General features: G+C 51.9%; 1 protein-coding gene across 7 annotated transcripts in view; it reads right to left on the minus strand.

The window, feature by feature from the left end:
* Positions 1–4040: 4040 nt before the first annotated feature.
* Positions 4041–19286, minus strand: part of FBN3 (fibrillin 3) — a 312181-nt gene continuing 296935 nt past the window's right edge. For all 7 annotated transcript variants that reach the window (XM_073323920.2, XM_073323921.2, XM_073323919.2 and 4 more), the window contains 7 exons: positions 18019–18141; positions 17003–17119; positions 15833–15961; positions 10340–10459; positions 9443–9674; positions 8759–8927; positions 4041–6738 (listed from right to left, as the gene is read on the minus strand). In XM_073323920.2, the coding sequence (XP_073180021.2) occupies positions 6364–6738; positions 8759–8927; positions 9443–9674; positions 10340–10459; positions 15833–15961; positions 17003–17119; positions 18019–18141 (1265 nt within the window). In that variant the 3' untranslated portion in view covers positions 4041–6363. The remainder of the gene's footprint in view (positions 6739–8758; positions 8928–9442; positions 9675–10339; positions 10460–15832; positions 15962–17002; positions 17120–18018; positions 18142–19286) is intronic.

Consider the following 19286-nt stretch of genomic DNA (forward strand, 5'->3'; position numbering starts at 1 on the left):
TGAATCTCTGAGGGATCAGCCACCTCCACAAAACAAGCCCATCGTAGGCTGTGTCTCGCCTAAAGAGGAAAGAAGCTGCCATCAAAGAAATCACTACAACCAGGTGAGTGAAATGAGTCCCCCACAACAAAACCACACAATTCATATTATAATTCACACAGGACAGTACGTGTGTAATAGACAATCTGTGGCAAGCGAAATCACTGCCCATACAAGCTTGCAAGCTAAGCAAGGAGAATTGAACACCATACTGTAAAGAGGCTTTTGGAGTGAAGCGAGGCCTAGCACTCAACTCAGCTGCATTTCTCTGTCTGTGTGTCTGTAATATGATAACTTCTGCAGCCCATGTCCATTCAAATCCTAAATTTCAAGTAGGGTGGTGAAGCACTGGAATGGGTTACCTAGGTAGGTGGTGGAATCTCCTTCCTTAGAGACCATTACTCCTCGTTCTGTCATCAGCTACCACTGAGAACAGTCTAGATCCACCCTCTTTGGAAACCCCTTTCAGGTAGTTGAAAGCAGCTATCAAATCCCCCCTCATTCTTCTCTTCCGCAGACTAAACAATCCCAGTTCCCTCAGCCTCCCCTCATAAGTCATGTGTTCCAGTCCCCTAATCATTTTTGTTGCCCTCCGCTGGACTCTTTCCAATTTTTTTACATCCTTCTTGTAGTGTGGGGTCCAAAACTGGACACAGTACTCCAGATGAGGCATCACCAATGTCGAATAGAGGGGAATGATCACGTCCCTCGATCTGCTGGCAATGCCCCTACTTATTCAGCCCAAAATGCCACTGGCCTTCTTGGCAACAAGGGCACACTGTTGACTCATATCCAGCTTCTTGTCCACTGTCACCCCTAAGTCCTTTTCTGCAGAACTGCTGGCGAGCCATTCGGTCCCTAGTCTGTAGCGGTGCATGGGATTCTTCCGTCCTCAGTGCAGGATTCTGCATTTGTCCTTGTTGATCAGATTTCTTTTGGCCCAATCCTCTCATTTGTCTAGGTCCCTCTGTATCCTATCCCTACCCTCCAGCATATCTACCTCTCCTCCCAGTTTAGTGTCATCTGCAAACTTGCTGAGGGTACAATCCACACCATCCTCCACATCATTAATGAAGATATTGAACAAAACCGGCCCGAGGACCAGCCCTTGCGGCACTCCGCTTGATACCAGCTGCCAACTAGACATGGAGCCATTGATCACTACCCGTTGAGCCCAACAATCTAGCCAACTTTCTATCCACCTTATCGTCCATTCATCCAGCCCATACTTCCTTAACTTACTGGCAAGAATACTGTGGGAGACGGTGTCAAAAGCTTTGCTAAAGTCAAGGAACAACACATCCACTGCTTTCCCCTCATCCACAGAGCCGGTTATCTCGTCATAGAAGGCAATTAGATTAGTCAGGCGTGACTTGCCCTTGGTGAATCCATGCTGACTGTTCCTGATCACTTTCCTCTCCTCTAAGTGCTTCACAATTGATTCCTTGAGGACCTGCTCCATGATTTTTCCAGGGACTGAGGTGAGGCTGACTGGCCTGTAGTTCCCAGGATCCTCCTTCTTCCCTTTTTTAAAGATGGGCACTACATTAGCCTTTTTCCAGTCATCCGGGACCTCCCCCTGATCACCATGAGTTTTCAAAGATAATGGCCAGTGGCTCTGCAATCACATCCACCAACTCCTTTAGCACTCTCGGATGCAGCGCATCCAGCCCCATGGACTTGTGCCCGTCCAGCTTTTCTAAATAGTCCCGAACCACTTCTTTCTCCACAGAGGGCTGGTCACCTCCTCCCCATGCTGTGCTGCCCAGTGCAGCAGTCTGGGAGCTGACCTTGTTCGTGAAGACAGATGCAAAAAAAGCATTGAGTACATTAGCTTTTCCACATCCTCTGTCACTAGGTTGCCTCCCCCATCCAGTAAGGGTCCCACACTTTCCCTGACCTTCTTCTTGTTGCTAACATACCTGTAGAAACCCTTCTTGTTACTCTTAACATCTCTTGCTAGCTGCAACTCCAGGTGTGATTTGGCCTTCCTGATTTCACTCCTGCATGCCCGAGCAATATTTTTATACATTGCATTCCCTGCTCAGCAATCCTATCTCCAGGCCCAGCCCCCGCTGCCTGCTATGCCTCCCTCATGTGTCCCTGCTCTGGCATCTCCCCGGAAGATGGGGTGGGATCTGAGTTACTACAGGGAATTCTTTCCTGGGTATCTGGCTGGTGACTCTTGCCCACATGCTCAGGGTTCAGCTGATCACCATATTTGGGGTCGGTGTTAGGATATAGATATTCAGGCCTGTCTATAAAGGCCTATACTCTAAGAATTTAGGTGTATTCTTATCATTTGGCAAGTTCTAGAGGTATAAAAGAAAGAATCAAAATCACTGTCTGCTGGTGTAAGGTCCTTCTCTTACTGTGACAGTCTGAGGCCCTGTTCTTAGGCTAAGGCCTTTGGCTAAGCAGCAGGGGCAGCCATAAGCTGGGAAGCGACCGGTCACATCCTCACATTCCAAACTAGTCACATTGAAATAAGGTGCTACTGGGCTGTTAGGGTACAATCCTGTCCTGATAATGCCTATGGCCTCCAGAGAAAGGGAAGTGCCTAGAAAATGTAAAAGGAAACTTAGTTTGACAGCATCCTGTCTGGCAAGAACTCACTTATCAATAGCTGGGATGTGAAATCCTCACTTCTGTATTGTTTTGTCATTATAGTTCCCACTTTGCTATGGTTTATCTGTATAATCTCTGTCTGGTTCTGTGATTGTTCCTGTCTGCTGTATAATTAATTTTGCTGGGTGTAAACTAATGAAGGTGGTGGGATATAATTGGTTACATAATCATGTTACAATATGTTAGGATTGGTTAGTTAAATTTCAGGAAAATGATTGGTTAAGGTATATCTAAGCAGAACTCAAGTTTTGGTATATGGTATATATAATGGTGGTATAGCTAAGCAGAACTCAAGTTTTACTTTATAGTCCGCAGTCAATCAGGAAGTGGTGTGTGTGTGTGTGTGGGGGGGAATGGGAACAGGGAATGGGGGTGGGAATTTGAATCATGTTTAGCTAAAGGGGGAAATGGGACACAGGTAAGCCTCTGTAGTATCAGAGCTGGGAAGGGGGACACTAAGGAAGGAAACTGGAATCATGCTTGCTGGAAGTTCACTCCAATACACATCGAATTGTTTGCACCTTTGGACTTCGGGTATTGTTGCTCTCTGTTCATGCGAAAAGGACCAAGGAAGTAAGTGGGTGAAGGAATAAACCCCCTAACAGTCAGGAAGGAATTATCCTCCAGGGCAGATTGGAAGAGGCCCTGGGGGTTTTTCGCCTTCCTCTGCAGTGTGGGGCGCAGGTCACTTGCTGGAGGATTCTCTGCACCTTGAAGTCTTTAAACCATGATTTGAGGACTTCAATAGCTCAGACATAGGTGAGAGGTTTATCGCGGAGTGGGTGGGTGAGATTCTGTGGCCTCTGTTGTGCAGGAGGTCAGACTAGATGATCATAATGGTCCCTTCTGACCTTAATGTCTATGAGTCTATGAGGATGCCTCTGATCTGCAACAGCCCCATTGTGCCTCCTCCCTCTGCTGCCTGGAGTCCCCTAGAATTACCCTGTCCCCACTCCTGTGGCGAGCGAATCAAGGGGTGGGGGCAGCTCGTGGTGGGTCAATGGTGGAGATTCGTCCTCTGTCTCATGGGAAGATCAGACTGGCCTGAAGGACGCACTGCAATGTGTAGCGTAGGGAACAATTTGTCCTTGACTGGGGTCGCTCTGTCTAAGGCTCTCATGGCCTGTAGGGTTTCTCTGTGCAGGAGGTGGGTGCTGGCCCCAGTTGCACAATGAGTGGAGACAGCACCGTTTGCCTTTACCCATGTCACCCCCTGCGGCCCCTCACGAGGGGCCCGATTCCAAGCCCCTGGCAGCTGCCCTTTCGGAGCAAGCTGTGCCACCCGTGGAGCATTCTCCTCCAGCTGCTGCAGGGCCCATTTCCCGTCTGACGTGGGGCTCACGGTCTCCAGCCACAGATGAGAGACGGAGCCATTTAACCCAAAATAATTTTATTGTTGCTGTTGCTCCTGATACAAAAGGGGCTCCACAAAGAGGGGCTCGTTCTGCGGGGCGAGGTGGCAGCTGCTGCACTGGGTGTGCCCAGCGCATCCGAAAACCAACTCGCGAGAAATGTCAATGAACACAAACTCACCACACTAGACTGGAATGAATGAAAACCTTTTGCTGTCTCATTTGACACATTTGGCTCAACACACACACACAAAACCCCACCTCTGCTCATTTATAATTATTATTCATTTTTTTTTAAAAGCACCCTTTGGTAAAAACAAAACAAAACAAAACAAAAACAGGCCACCTGTCATGTCATGAGGTCTGGTACTCTTGCAAAATCCAGCTTGTGTTGTTTGCAGCTGCATTATGCAAAAGAGTTTTCAAGTTTGATATTAGCCAAAGTCCAGTATACACACACTTCCCCTCCATGCCATGTGGTGGCAGCGTCCCAGAAATGAAACAACCCCCCACCCCAAGGTACCAAAAAAGCTACAGGACTATGCACTCCTCACAACCAGGAGCAGTCGTAACATTGGTGGTTATACATAAATATGAAAGGGTGGATGCAGTGCAGTAACCCTGACGATTCAGTACCAGCACCAGCTTCCGCGAGCTGAAAGCACCATTGATCTGGGGATCTATCAGGTAGTCTTGTGTGTTACCATGAGTGAATTAGCACCTTTGTTTCCTTTTGCTGATGCACAGTGTTGATGTAGAACCAAAAAAAAAAAAACACAACAACCCAAACCCGACACACACAAAAAACGAAGGGAAAAAAGAGTTTCATGCAAAACTAGAAAATGGCCTTGTAGAAAACAGCTGTATGAAAAATTACCCTCTTGGCAGGAAGCAAGAGCTGTCAGTACCAGCCTGTCCGCTCAGGCCATTGGCGGCGGCAAGGAGACAGACTCTTTGCAATCCGATTTCGCAGATTGTTTTTAGTGCATTTAGTTTGTCTGCATTGACCAGAGGATTAGTATTTCTGACATCACACTGGAGTGACCAGAGTGGAATCCCATATTTGCAAGTGCCCTCTGACTGTGGGTGTCAGGCCAAAGGCCCTGAGGTGACTCAAACCAGACACCTCCAAACTGGCACCCAAAATCAGAGACCCTGTTGAAAATATGGGCCTAAATGCCCATGAGCCATGTCCCTCTCCCCTGTGGTGCCTGCAGTGTGACTTCTCAGCACGCTTCTCCTGCTCGGGGGGACCTCCGAGGGACCTTGCAAATGCTCCCAGAAATGGGTCCAGGATCCCCACGCTGGGCCAAATAACTCCCAATTCCTACCTACTAGCTGTGCTGTGCTGTGCTAAGCCTCACTACGTCTCTTGCGGCAATTCAGTTTGTTCAACCACAATCAGAGCAAAGAACTGTGCACCCCCCCAAAGCCACTCACCACCTGCTGGTGACATAAGGACACGCGTTAACCTCTGCAGCGGCTGGAGCTGCGGGAACAACCCTTCCAAACGCCGCGCTGTGGAGACGGGGCCAGCGGTACCCGCTAGTATTGCACATCCTCAGAGCGCCGCAGTATTGAAGCCCTAAACTGGACCAGAAGCCTGCAGTCCTTCAGACTGGCTAGCTTGCAATGTGAGGTTACATGGCATAATCCAAACTGGCCCTTCACTCCAAGTGGGGCCAAATTAACCCTTTTTTTGGCCGTGCAAAGGGACCAAACGAAGGACCCGATGGAACACAGTGTAGAAAGAGAGCGGAGCAGACAGCGTCAGCTGAGGAGGCCTTTCCAGAGCACCACTGCGGCAATGCAGAAGCAAAGGGAAAAACCAGAGACACTGGGAAATGGCACCAAAACAGCAGCTTCTCTAGAGGTCACGTCTGAGCCCTGCCCTCAGCCATCGCCCCCTCCTAGCTTGTGGATGGTGAGCGGCCCTGGGCCAGGGAAGACAGGGCGGTTTCAGTGGGAAAACCCTTGTCAGCTCAGACTAACAGTGTCATGTTTAAGGGAAGAGGGCAGGGCCGCCCATCTCAGGGGATGAGAGCACAGAGGGAGACACAGCCCCGGACAACAGGGTTTTGAACCATGGACAAATATTTCACAAGCTCTTTTCGGGGGTTGCTTGGTGCATAACACAGGTGCTCTGTGTAGCAGAGAGGCCCTTAGCTGCCCAGGGCCCAGTGCTGAGTCCAGGGGCACATTTCCCAGCAGTCGGACAATGCGGCTGGCGAGGTGCTGGCACAGGGGTGCGGCGAGAGCAAAGGGGTTTGTTTCCAGGTGCGGGTGGCGCTGCTAAGAACTGTGCTGTGGCTGTGGCTGGGTGGCTGGTTGGTTCTCATGGTGGCTAGTAAAGCTGGAGCTGAAGCCTCATCCTGAGTGCTTGGCCAAGCTCCCCTGCCAAGTAGTTGAGGTCGTTCTTGGCCTCCAGTTTCTGCAGTTCCTTCTTGCGGTACAGGGGCACGCTCACGATCTCCAGCAGGTAGGTGCCAGGCATGATCTTCTTGCGGCCAAGATGCAGGTAGCTGAGTCCTTCTTTCTGGTGGATGCGGAAGTAGCCGTCCTCGTTCCCATGAGAGACCACGTAGCGCACGTGGTTCTCCAGGGGCTCTACAGCCGGCAGCAGCTCCAGGATGTGCTCCTTGTGGTCCAGGGCTGAGAGGTTCAGGCGCATGGACAGGGGAGCATCGATGTCCACGCTGGCCAGACTCACTTCAGGCTCCTAGGGAGAAGAAGGCAGGGGATCTTAGTGAACTGGCAGAAAGGATAGTTTGTGGCCAGGCCCAGAAAGGCCTGGGTCTGAGAAGGGAGCCTGCCCAGCCCACCCAAAGCAGCTCGGAGAAGTGGCTCCAGTGTAGGGTTGCCAGGTGTCCGGTATTCGACCAGAACGCCCAGTCGAAAAGGGACCCTCGCCCTTTAAAAGTCCCGTCAGTGGCGCAGTGGGGCTAAGGCAGGCTCCCTGCCTGCCCTGGCTCTGAGCTGCTCCTGGAAGCAATGGCATGTCCCCGCTCCGGCTTCTATGCGTAGGAGCACCAGGGGGATTTGCGCTCTTCCCCCGTCCCAAGTACCAGCTCTGCAGCTCCCATTGGCCGGGAACTGTGGAGCTGGAGGGGGGACATGCCGCTACTTCCGAGAGTTGCTTGAGGTAAGTGCTGCCCAGAGCCAGCACCTCTGACCTCCTCCCGCACCCCAATCCCCAGCCCTGATCCCCCTCTCACCCTCTGAACTCCTTGGTCCCAGCCCAGAGCACCCTTCTGCACCCCAAACCCCTCATTCCCAGCCCCACCCCAGACTCTGCACCCCCAGCCAAAACCCTCACCCCCCTGCCTCAGCCCAGAGTCCCCTCCCATACTCTGAACTCCTCAGCCCCAGCCCAGAGCCCCCTCTGCACCTCAACCCCCTCATCCCAAGCCTCACACCAGAGCCTGCACACCCAGCTGGAGCCCTCTTCCCCTCCCACACCCTAACCCCCTGCCTCAGCCCAGAGCCCCCTCCCATACTGCAAGCTCCTCATTTTTGGCCCCACCCCAGAGCCCCACCCCCAGCCAGAGCCCTCACCCTCTCCCGCACCCCAACTCACTGAGCCAGCCCGGGGAAAACGAGCGAGTGAGTGAGGGTGGGGAGAGTGAGTGACAGAGGAAGGCGGGATGGAGGAGTGGGGGCGGGGCCTTGGAGAAGGGGCGGGGTGGGGGTGGGACCTCGGAGGAGGGGCGGGGCAAGGGTGTTGGGTTTTGTGTGAGTAGAAAGTTGGCAACCCTACTCCAGTGCTGGGGATCCCACGTGCTCCCAGGGCAGCTGCTTCTCTTGCCAAAACGTTCCTCAGACTTAGTTTTTCTTCCTGCTTAGCCTGACTCCCCTAGGTGGCCGACCCAGGCCAGTAACTCCTGGCTCTGCCCTGCTGGCCAGTGAAGGTTCTGACTGTGGCCGCTTGGCACTGTCCTGTGGCTTGGGGTTCACGCAACCCACGTGATAAAGTGAACAAATGTCCTTGTCATGCTGAAACCCCAATCGGCAAGGCAGGTGTTCATGGCTAGAAGGAACCGTTAGACCATCTCCTCTTACCCCCTGCATATCGCACAGGACAAAGACCCTGCCCTGGGATTGCTGCATCCAGCCCCCCAGCGCTTTCAGAGAGACGGCTTGCCTGGGGACGGAGAATCCACTTGGACTCTGGCAGGCTGCCCTAGTGTTGTTTATTATTGAAGAGGGTTACAAATTCAAATGCTCCTTGATCTGAATTAAGTGTATGGATGTGTGCCCGTGCACTGGTTCAGGGCTGTCTCTGACAGTGACTGGGAGTGTCACCAAGGCCTGCACTCAGGGTTTGACTCCAATAGCCCTGGTCTGACTGGGTGAGGAGCCAGTCCTCTGGGCTCTGGGGCAGAAGGGGTGCACAAGTGTTTGTGCAGCACTGAGGACACAGGGTCTGTGATAGTGGCCGGGTCCCTGTCTCCCCTGTGAATATGTTAAGGGGGTGCATGGTGTGGCCCCAGATAATACCCCACACTGAGGGGACTGAGCAACCCCCTGGCCAGTGGGGACAGCCCTTCCGCTCTCCTGGGGTTCTGAATTCACTGAGGCACCAGACACAGGGAAGGCTGATGTGGGGGTGGGTCTCTCTGGGCAGAGGTCCATCCTGTGACTCAGTGCTGCTTGGCTGGGGATGCGACACAGCTCACTCCCAGACAGGGAGTCGGCCTGGCTCGCAGCTTCCTCGAGCTGTCCGGTGGGCCGTGCATTACCTGGTGCCCCTCAGTCCCGTTGATGCTGCGGCGCAGCCGGCCCCGCTTGGGGTAGCCATTGATCTTGCACTCATAGCAGGTCTCAGGGGAGAGCAGGTTCTCCTCATCCTCCTCCGGGGGGGCAGGCAGGTAGGAGCCTTTGCCGAAACCAAGTCCAGAAAGACAGTGCCTGGGGCCAGAGGAGAAAACAATGGGACAGGATTCAGCCAGAACCACCAGAACACACGGTGCTCCCCGGTGCCAAGGCCCATGTGGGTCTGCCAGGCGCTGGGTGGGGCGTGCGGTGCCCAGCACAGTGCATTCATACACTGCAACCAGCAGTCTGGGTTTCAGTGAGGAGAGGGTTAACGGGATAAGCTCCCCTCTACCGGGGCACTCAGACAGGGTACAGACACAGAATGCCACCCTGGGCAGCGCTTGAAGGACCCAGGCAAGCGTCCAGGTAGGTGTGTGTGTGCACACGTGTGTGCAACTGTGCATGACTGAGCATGACATGGGCGTGTCCCTGCATGAGCCTGCACCTGGGAGTGTGAGCGCACGGGCGGGTGTGTCTGTGGACTGTACAGACACTCCCAGGGTATGTCTGAGCTCAGACTGCCGCGGGGGAGAGTGCCCCAGCCCAGAGCTAGCATGAGCCTGGGGCCCAGGGCCTGCCAAGGTAACGGAGCAGCCCCATCTGCTCACCCTTGCCCAGCTCGGAAGTATCCCCCAGGGCAGCCACACAGGTAGCCCCCCTCAGTGTTGGAGCAGCCGTAGCTGCAGGGGCTGCCGCTGGCCGAGCACTCGTCTACATCCTGGCACCCGCCGAAGGCCTGGTCGAAGTCGAAGCCGGACGGACAGAGGCACTTGAAGCTGCCCAGAGTGTTGTAGCAGGAAGCGGAGCCGCAGGCAGAGGGGCTGGAGCACTCGTTTTCATCTGGAACCAGGACAAAGCACAGTGCTCAGGCTCCTGGAGCCCAGCAGACGGGGATGGCTGTGGGTGGGAGACCCTGCTAATGGGTCATTGCTCCAGCTCCCCGCTGCCTCCAGCCTATGCCGGTGAGATTAACGAGCCCCCAGCTGAGCCCCTTGGCTAAACGCCAGCAGCTGGGCTCCCTGCACCAGCTCTTCAGTCACCAGGAAAAGGAGGAAGTGAAAGACAACATCTTCCTACAGGGGGCCTAGCCCCTCCCTTAGATGCCTAAGAGCTGATCTGATGTCAGGAATGTGGAGCAGCCAGACCCTCTGCTGGCATCTGTGGTGGGAGCGGCAGGAACTCAGCCCCTCCGCTAGGCGGCTGCAGAGATGGAGTTCAGCCCCTGGCTTTAGGTGGCTGGGCTGGCAGACTCTGGCCTACTGTGGGCCTGTGTACCAAACCCAGAGCACTTATCTCTCCTCTCCCCGAGGGCAGCCCAACGCCCAGCACAGGGTCTGCAGCAAACCCAAGGTCCTCTGGTGAATGACAAACACAGGGAAGTCCAGCGCTGACCTGCCAGAGGTGGAGCAAGGAGTCAGCAGCTCAGCTGGGAGCAGCCTCCCTCCCCTAGCTAGTATGCTGCCCCGCATGGGAGCCCCCCTCCAGCACCCCTGTCCCCCACTCACCCACACACTGGTTCCACTGGTAATGCTGCACATAGCCCTGAGGACAGCCACAGCGGTAGCCTCCCAGGACGTTCTGACAGCCATGCTGGCAGCGATGGTTCCCGTCGCACTCATCCACATCTGATGGCACAACAGCACAGAGCACCCGTCAGACACCTCCCGGCAGCTCCCACAGCCTGGCAGCAGAGCCCAGCAGCAGAGCCCGGAGACCAGTAATGCACGGACACAGAGCTCCTGCCTGAAGGGGCTCTCAGGAGGGCTCAAACAATGGGATCAGCTTCCCTGGCTGCATCCATGCCAGCTGGTCACTAATGACTCTGACGTTAAAGCAATTGCGGCAAAGCTGTGATCGGCCTTTGTGATCTAGGGCCTGAGTTCTGGCGCTCACCCCTTCCTGTTCAACAGGGACAGCCAGCAGGTCTGTGCCTAAGGCCCAGCCCTATTGCCCTGCCCCCCTGCTGTGGGCCCGTCCTCCTTGGGAGACAGGGACATGGACCATCACACAAGAGCTGCCTGGTGAAGTCCTGCCACTGCTCCTCTCTGGGCAGGCTGGGCTCCCTCTGACTCGCTCCCTGTCTGCAGGCAGCCTGGGTATGTCCTGGAGGAGGGAGGGCTCATCCCCCCAGCCCAGCAGAGGACTCGGCCCCTGCCGGCACCATGATGGGGCGGTGGGGCAGTGAGGATTTGACTTTAATCCCATGCTTGGTCCCAGTGGTTAGTGAGGAGTGAGCCGGGGCAGGAATGGACTGTCTCTGTTGAGGACCCTGAGCCCCTGGCATCCCCTCGCTGGCTGCCTTTGGCCATGCTCCAGGGCCCATTGGTCTGCCTTAGTTCACTCTCGAGAGGTTTGTGGCTCTGATGCATATCTGCCCTATTCTTGTGGCAGTGAGAAGTGACTGCTTCTCTAGTGGGCGTGGGGTTAGTGGCTTTATTGCTGCTTCTTGTTGCCTGGGTTGAATAGTGGCTTCTCTTCTCCACTCTCAGAAGTGCTCTGTGTGGCAGGTTTTGCCTGGTACAAGGTCAGGCATCCTGATTATACACATACACAGCTCATGCTCCACGCGGTGTGCTCTGGGCAGCAGCCTGGGCAGCCCATTCTGTGCTGAGCGTCTGCAATGGGCTAATATTGCCGTGCCCCGACACACACTCTGCTTTGCTTTCCCAGTGTTGTTGCCCTTGTGTCCACCCCTTGTGTTGTGAGTGTCCAGGAGATTCTGGGATGGGACAGGGCCGCTCGGGCCATCTAGCCCCTCCCTTGCACTGTGGCAGGGAGATCTCTGCCCAACCCCTGCCTCATCTGACCTTGAATCCCTGCCAGGATTCTGATGCCAGCCCATCACATGACAGACTCTTCCAGTGCCATGTGATGAAGAGTGCCATTCAATTGCATCACATGAAGGCAGATAACTAAAAGTGACAGATTATACATGTGCTTGTACACAAATGCTCGAAGTCTAAATAGTAATATGAGCGCCTGGTATTAAATGAGGCTATCGGTATTACAGGCACTACAGAAACTAGGTGGAACAAGGAAAATCAACGGGACACAGTAATTCCAGGGTAGAGAATATATATGAATGACAGAGTAGGTCACGCTGGTGCGGGAGTGGCACTACATGTGTGTGACACATGTCCAGAAAGGGTGCTGGATGAATGACCCAAATCAACCTTTAGGGACATATTAATAGATAATGGTTTTGGTTTTGGGTGTTTACATATATATTGTTAGAGGCTGACAATGTAATCGAACAGTTCCTGTCTGTGCTGTGTTCTGTTAATTCAGAGATCAAAATGAGATCTTAACATTTAAATGAACTGTAAATATAGTGACAACACTGTATTGGTCTGTCTTTGAAGGATATAGCAGATCACCCGCAAATGGAGCAAAGCAGGGAACTGCCTTATGTTAATCCGTGTAGCTAATTACCGGCGATGCTTAGGAAATAGGTCTACTTCAGAGTCCAGATGATTGCCTCTTGTTCAGCTAAGAACTCCAAGCTGTCAAGAGAAGGCCTGGAACTGTATAAAAACCTCTTGGGTCTTGATCCTTTTGATCTCAGATCTGCTTGATGCTTTACGCAGTGGAAGCTTGAATCATAAGACTGAGATCTCCAGTCCCACCTGGATCACCCTGGATATGAACACTGGACTATAACCTATGGACTAATTCTGAAAGAACTCTTTGCAGCTATGAAGCTCACCATCTCCACTATGAATCTGATCTCAGAACTGTACTCATGTCTGTATGTATACTGATCTTTTAACCAATACTCTTTCTCTTTTATTTTAAAATAAATTTTAGTTAGTAAGAATTGACTGTGTATTTGGGTAAGATCTGGAATATTCATTAGCCTGGGAGGTAAATGCCCACTCCTTTGGGATGATGAATAAGATTTTCAGTAATCCTCATCATATTAAACTTGAGTGTCTGGGTGGAAGCCCAAGGCTAGGTTGCTTTAAGGGAACTGTGTTTTTGCTTTCTGTGCAAGCAGTAAGGTATTGTAGGAGCTGTTTTGCGCTGTCTTGGTAAATCTAAGTATTGGAATATCCACCAACTTTGGGGATTCTCTGCCCCATTCTTTGTAGTTTGCCCTAATTGAGTAACCTCAAAGTGGCCCCCCTGGCACCTTGGTCACAATGTGAAAGAAAGCATCGATTCAAATATAGTAAAAATCTAATATGAATCAAACTGTATCCAGAATCTCCCTGGATAGACATTCCATGCTTGAATAATAAAAGTACCACAGTAGGAATATACTGCCGCCACCTGACCAGGTTGGTGATGGTGATTGTGAAATGCTCTGGGAGATGACAGAGGCTATAAAAACAGAAATCTCAGTAATAGTGGGGGCTTTGGATACATGTCACACTGGACACATGTCACCGCAGGACGGGATGCAGCGATAAAGTTTCTTGACACCTTAAATGACGGCTTCTTGGAGCAGCTAGTCCTGGAACCCACAAGGGGAGAGGCAGTTCTTGATTTAGCCCAAGTGACGCACAGGACCTGGCCCAAGCGGTGACTATAGCTGAACCATTTAGCAGCCACAATGTAATTAAATTTAACATCCCTGTTGGGGACAAAAAACCAAAGAAATCTATCACAGTAGTATTTAACTTCAGAAAGTACAGAGACAGAAAAAAGAGGAAGTTAGTTAAACAGAAATTAAAAGGTACAGTCACAAGAGTGAAATACCTGCAAGCTGCATGGAAACTATTCAAAAGTACCATAATAGAGCCACAAATTAAATGTACACTCTAAATTAAAAATACATAGTAAGAGGACCAAAGAAGTGCCACAGGGCTAAACAACAGAGCAAAAGAAGCAGTTAGAGGCAAAAACCTGTCAATCAAGGTCTAAAGGAGCACTCAAGGAAGACAAGGCCATTCAAGAGAAGCTAAATGAATTCTTTGCATTGGTCTTCACTGCACAGGATGTGAGGGAGAGTCTCACACCTGAGTCATTCTTTTTAGGTAATAAATCTGAGGAACTGTCCCAGACAGAGGTGTCAACAGAAGAAGGTTTGGAACAAATTGATAAATTCAACAGTAATAAGTCACCGGGACCAGACAGTGTTCACCCAAGGGTTCCAAATGAATTCAAATATAAAATTGCACAATTAGTAAGGTTAAATCAGCCTCTATACCAGATGACTGGCGGATAGCTGATGTGATGCCAATTTTTAAACCAGATTCCAGAGGCAATCCTGGCAATTACAGACTGGTAAGTCTGACTTCAGTACTAGGCAAACTGGTTGAAACTGTAGTCAAGAACAGAATTATCAGACACATAGATGAGCATGATATGTTGGGGAAGAATCAACACAGCTTTTATAAAGGGAAATCATGCCTCACCAATCTGTTAGAATTCTCTGAGGGGGTCAACAAGCATGTGTACAAGGGGGATCCAGTGAATATAGTGCACTTAGACTTTCAGAAAGCTTTTGACAAAGTCCCTCATCAAAGGCTCTTAAGCAAAGTAAGCTGTCATGGAGTAAGAGGGAAGGTCCCCTTATGGATTGGTAACTGGTTAAAAGATAGGAAACAAAGGATAGAAATAAATGGTCAGTTTTCAGAATGGAGAGAGATAAATAGTGGTGTCCCCCAGGGGTTTGTACTGGGACCAGTGGTGTTCAACATATTCATAAATGATCTGGAAAAAGGTGTAAACAGTGAAGGGGCAAAATTTACAGATGGTACAAATTACTCAAGATAGTTAAGACCCAGGCAGACTGCGAACAGCTATAAAGGTATCTCACAAAATTGGGGGACTGGGCAACAAAATGGCAGATGAAATTCAGAGTCAAAAATGCAAAGTAATGCATATTGGAAAACACCATCCCAACTAGACATACAAAATGATGGGGTCTAAATTAGCTGTTACCATTCAAGAAAGATCTTGAAGTCATCTTGGATAGTTCTCTGAAAACATCCACTCAATGTGCAGCAACAATCAAAAAATCTAACAGAACGTTGGGAATCATTAAGAAAGGGATAGATAATAAGAGAGAAAATATCATATTGCCTCTATATAATTCCATGGTACGCCCACATCTCGAAATGTGGTGCAGATGTGATGGTCCCATCTCGAAAAAGATATACTGGAATTGGAAAAGGTTCAGAGAAGGGCAACAAAAATGATTAGGCTTATGGATCAGCTTCTGTATGAGGTGAGATTAAAAAGACTTGGAAAAGAGACGACTAAGGGGGGATATGATAGAGAGCTATAAAATCATGATTGGTGTGGAGAAAGTAAATAAGAAAGTGTTATTTACCCCTTCACATAACACAAAAACCAGGGGTCAGCCAAGGAAATTAATAGCCTGCAGGTTTAAAACAAACAAAAAGAAATACTACTTCACACAACACAAAGTCAACCTGTGAAACTCGTTGCCAGGGGATGTTGTGAAGGCCAAGACTATAACAGGGTTCAAAAAAGAACTAGACAAGTTCATGGAGGCTATTAGCCAAGATGGTCAGCGATGCAAGCCTATGCTCTGGCTTTCCCTAGCCTCTGATTGCCAGAAGGTGGGACTGGATGACAAGGGATGGATCACTCGATAATTGCCCTGTTCTGTTCATTCCCTTTGAAGCATCTGGCATTGGCCACTGCCGAAAGACAGGATACTGGGTCTGACCCTGTATGGCCATTCTTATGCTTCATTGAACTCATGGCCAGAAAGGAATGGCTTGACCCTCAGCTTTCATCATCTGAGTCCTGGGCTGTACAGGCTGCTGGCAGTAACTCCCTGCACCTGCATGCTAATGACAGGCCCAGAGCCAGCTTTTCTCCTGGCTGCAGAGTGCTTTCTGCTACCCTCTCGTCACAGGCCAGAGATCGGGGGGTGCCACACTGTATGCACTGATGAGTATCTGAAAAACCAGGTCAGCCACCAGTGGCTGTTCTTAGACCTGCTCCAGGAATGGTAAGTGGACTCGGGACACTTCCATACAGGGCATGCATGTTTCAAAGCGGAGGAGACAAACACCTACCTTCACAGTTGATACCAGAACTGTCCAGGGAGAATCCTTTCTGGCACTCACAGTTATAGCTGCCTGGCGTGTTCTGACACTGTCCTTTGGCTCCACACAGCGTAGGCTGGGCTGTACACTCGTTATTGTCTGTAAAACACCAATTGCTTTGCATGGCAGACTGGCCCGGAGCTTGCCAGCTGAAGACCCTTTCCAAGGCTGGTCTCAGCACATGTTACGTGCTGCAATACCATGGCAAGGAACAGAGACAACAGGCTTGAGGAAAAGAGTGGCAGGAAAGGGGCACAGTTTGCAGCAAATCTCTAAACAGTGGCAGAGATACCCATAGACTCATAGACTTCAAGGTCAGAAGGGACCTTATGATCATCTAGTCCAACTTCCAGCACATCAGAGGCCACAGAACCTCACCCACCCACTCCTGCAATAGACCCCTAACCTCTGGCTGAGTCACTGACATCCTCAAATCTTGATTTAAAGACTTCCAGTTAAAGAGAATCCACCATTTACACTAGTTTAAATCTGCAAGTGACCTGAGCCCCTGGCTGCAGAGGAAGGCAAAACGCCCCCAGGGTCTCTGCCAATCTGACCCCTGGGGAAATTCCTTCCTGACCCCATATATGGCGACCAGTTCAACCCTGAGGATTTTCGCAAGACCCAGCAGTCAGACAGCTGGGAAAGAATTCTCTGTAGTAACTCAGAGCCCTCCCTTCCTTTCAGAGCCCTCCCTTAGTGTCCCATCACTGGCCATTGGAGATATTTGCTGCTAAGAGTCACAGATTGGCTACATGCCATTGTAGGCACTCATATCATACCATCCCCTCCATAAACATATCAAGCTCAGTCTTGAAGCCAGTTAGGTTTTTTGCCCCCCACTGCTCCGCTTGGAAGGCTTTTCCAGAACTTCGGTCCTCTGATGCTTAGAAACTTTTGTCTAATTTCAAGTCTAAACTTGTTGATGGCCAGTTTATATCCATTTGTTTTTGTGTCCACATTGGCGCTTAACTTAAATAACTCCTCTCCCTTCCTGATCATGCATCCCTCAAACGTAGTTATAGAGAGTGATCATATCTCCCCTCAGCCTTTGTTCCTATGTGCATCACCTTGCATTTTGCACTATTCGATTTCATCCCATTTCTGTTACTCCAGGGTGCTAGAGCGGGCGTTACTCACCAATGCAAGAGGAGTGGTGCTGAGTGAATCCAGGGGGGCATTTACAGTTGAACCCGCCGATGACATTCACACACAGGAACTGGCAGTTGTGCTGCTTGGTGGAACATTCATCCAAGTCTAAGGCAACAAGCACAAGGCCACGTGTCGATAGTTAGCCCTGTGACTGTCTCGCACTCGTGTGTGGTAACCCAGTTACTATACTGAACCACATGCAGTAGAGGGGTCCTCTGAGCCGCTCTGTGCCAGGCAGCCAGGACCGTGCAGAGCCACACTGCCCCAGGGCAGGCAAGAGAGGCAGGAACTGGACTACCACTGGCCCTTGTGCAGGGAACACACCTGTGGCAATCTGTGTCTCACGCTCGACCCTGCCCTGGTACTTGTGCCCTGGCCCCGCTTGCAGAAGCACATGTCAAGGCATGTAGAAGACAGTGAAATTGTTCACTACCTGGTGCAAATCTTTCCCACTAGCTGCATGACCCTGGTCTTACTTCCCAGAGTTCCTGCAGGGCATGCACGCCCCCAGCAAGAGGCTCTAGGATCCGAGAGCTGGCCACAGCCACTAGCTCTGCCCAGCTGCTTGGTTGGCTGAGTGTGGCCTGGTGCCCCAGGGATGCAGGCAAGTGCACCTTCGTGTAAGGCACGGGCCCAGGAGAGCAGACAGTGAAGGGTGAGGTCTAGCTGTCAGCCCCAGGGCTGAGAGCAACACAGATGCTGCACAGCTGTAGTAGTTGGCTCAGGAGCTCGCCCGCTGTGGGGGAGGCAGCCTGGGCAGTGGCCCTGGCAGCTCCAGGTGTTTGTTTATTCAGCAGAATATTGCTGAGGAGCCAGGAGAGAGGGTGAAATCCTGGTCCCATTGACCTCACTGGGGCTGGGAGTTCAGCCACACACACTCCACTGCCCGGCCGCTGAATGACAGCAGAGAGCACGATCCCAGGGACATGGCTCCCACCAGCCCAAGCGATGGCTGCACAGCCCAGGAGGCAGCCCTCTGCCGCCTCCTGTCCTTGGGCCAGTACCTTTGCAGGTCTTTCCGTCCTCCTGGAGGATGTACCCCCTGGGGCAGGAGCACTGGTGGCTGCCCTCCGTGTTCTTGCAGATGAAGTTACATGGCTTAGGAGACTGGTTACACTCATCCAGATCTAGACTCAAGAGAAACAGGGCAAGTCAGCAGGAGCGTGGCTGTGGGCTGAGCTAGGTGATGGCCCGATGGAAACACGAGGACTCTCATCAAGTGGAACTTCCTGCTTAACTGGCTGCGTCCTACCCGGGGCCTGGTGACTCAGCCCAGACGAACAGCCCCCTCCCCCCAGCTCCTGCACAATAATGGGCAGCGGAGCTCACTTAGCGCCTGGCACCTTTGAACTACAATTAGAGATGCCTTCCCTTCCCTGTGCCAGGGGAGCGAGACATGCTTGCAGCGAGTGCCCTGGCATGAGTGGGGCATGATAACCTCACACCAAAGAGCCTGACTTGGACAGGCGCAGCCCACTGACACATGGACAGAGGCTGGGTTGGGAGTGACCGGAGGGCTCATTGCACCAGGGCCCACGCTCGGCACATGCCCATCTCCTGCTCCATATAGAGAGCAGGTGACAAAGACTCCTCACCTAGGCACCTTGCTGGGGCATGCTGGGAAGGGACCCCAGGCTGGGAATGGGGAGCACCTCCCATGGGGTGGATCAGTGAAAGGAAAACTGCAGCAGAGTGCTCACTGTAATTCATGCCACCTGTGTGCCCAGGGCTCTACATGTCTCCTTGGTGCTGCAGGGGAGCATTGGTGCCGTGGCTATGCAGGTGATATGCAGCACCCTCATTTAGTCCCCCAGGTGCCCTCCCACTGCCTGGCCAAGCTGGCTGGGCCAGGCCAGGCTGGGGACGCTCGCTCCTGACATGACAGGGGTGGTGGCTGCCAATCGGGAGGCAGATGTGGCTGGTCCCTGTTCCTGGTGATTGAGGGGTTTGCCCACTCTTGTCCGAAGAGTATCACAGACCTCAGCGCCTGGAATTCAAGGGTGCCTTCCCATCTGTGTCTCGGAGAGTCTCTAATCCCAGCCGTGGGCCTGGTGACTCACTGCATTTGTGGCTGCCTTTGGACACCATCTGGACACTGCAGCTGGTGCAGAAAGCAGCTGCTTGCTGGCAGGCAGGTGTAGGGACTGAGAATTCGTTACACACCAACTCTGCACCTGCATTAGTGTCCCATTTCCTTCTTGCTGCAATTCTTGGGGCTGGCTTGGATATAGGAAGGCCTTTGGGTGCTGGCCTCCCAGGATGTCAGCTCAAT

The sequence above is a fragment of the Lepidochelys kempii genome, chromosome 25 (genome assembly GCF_965140285.1).
Source record: "Lepidochelys kempii isolate rLepKem1 chromosome 25, rLepKem1.hap1, whole genome shotgun sequence".
Lineage (NCBI taxonomy): Eukaryota > Metazoa > Chordata > Testudines > Cheloniidae > Lepidochelys > Lepidochelys kempii.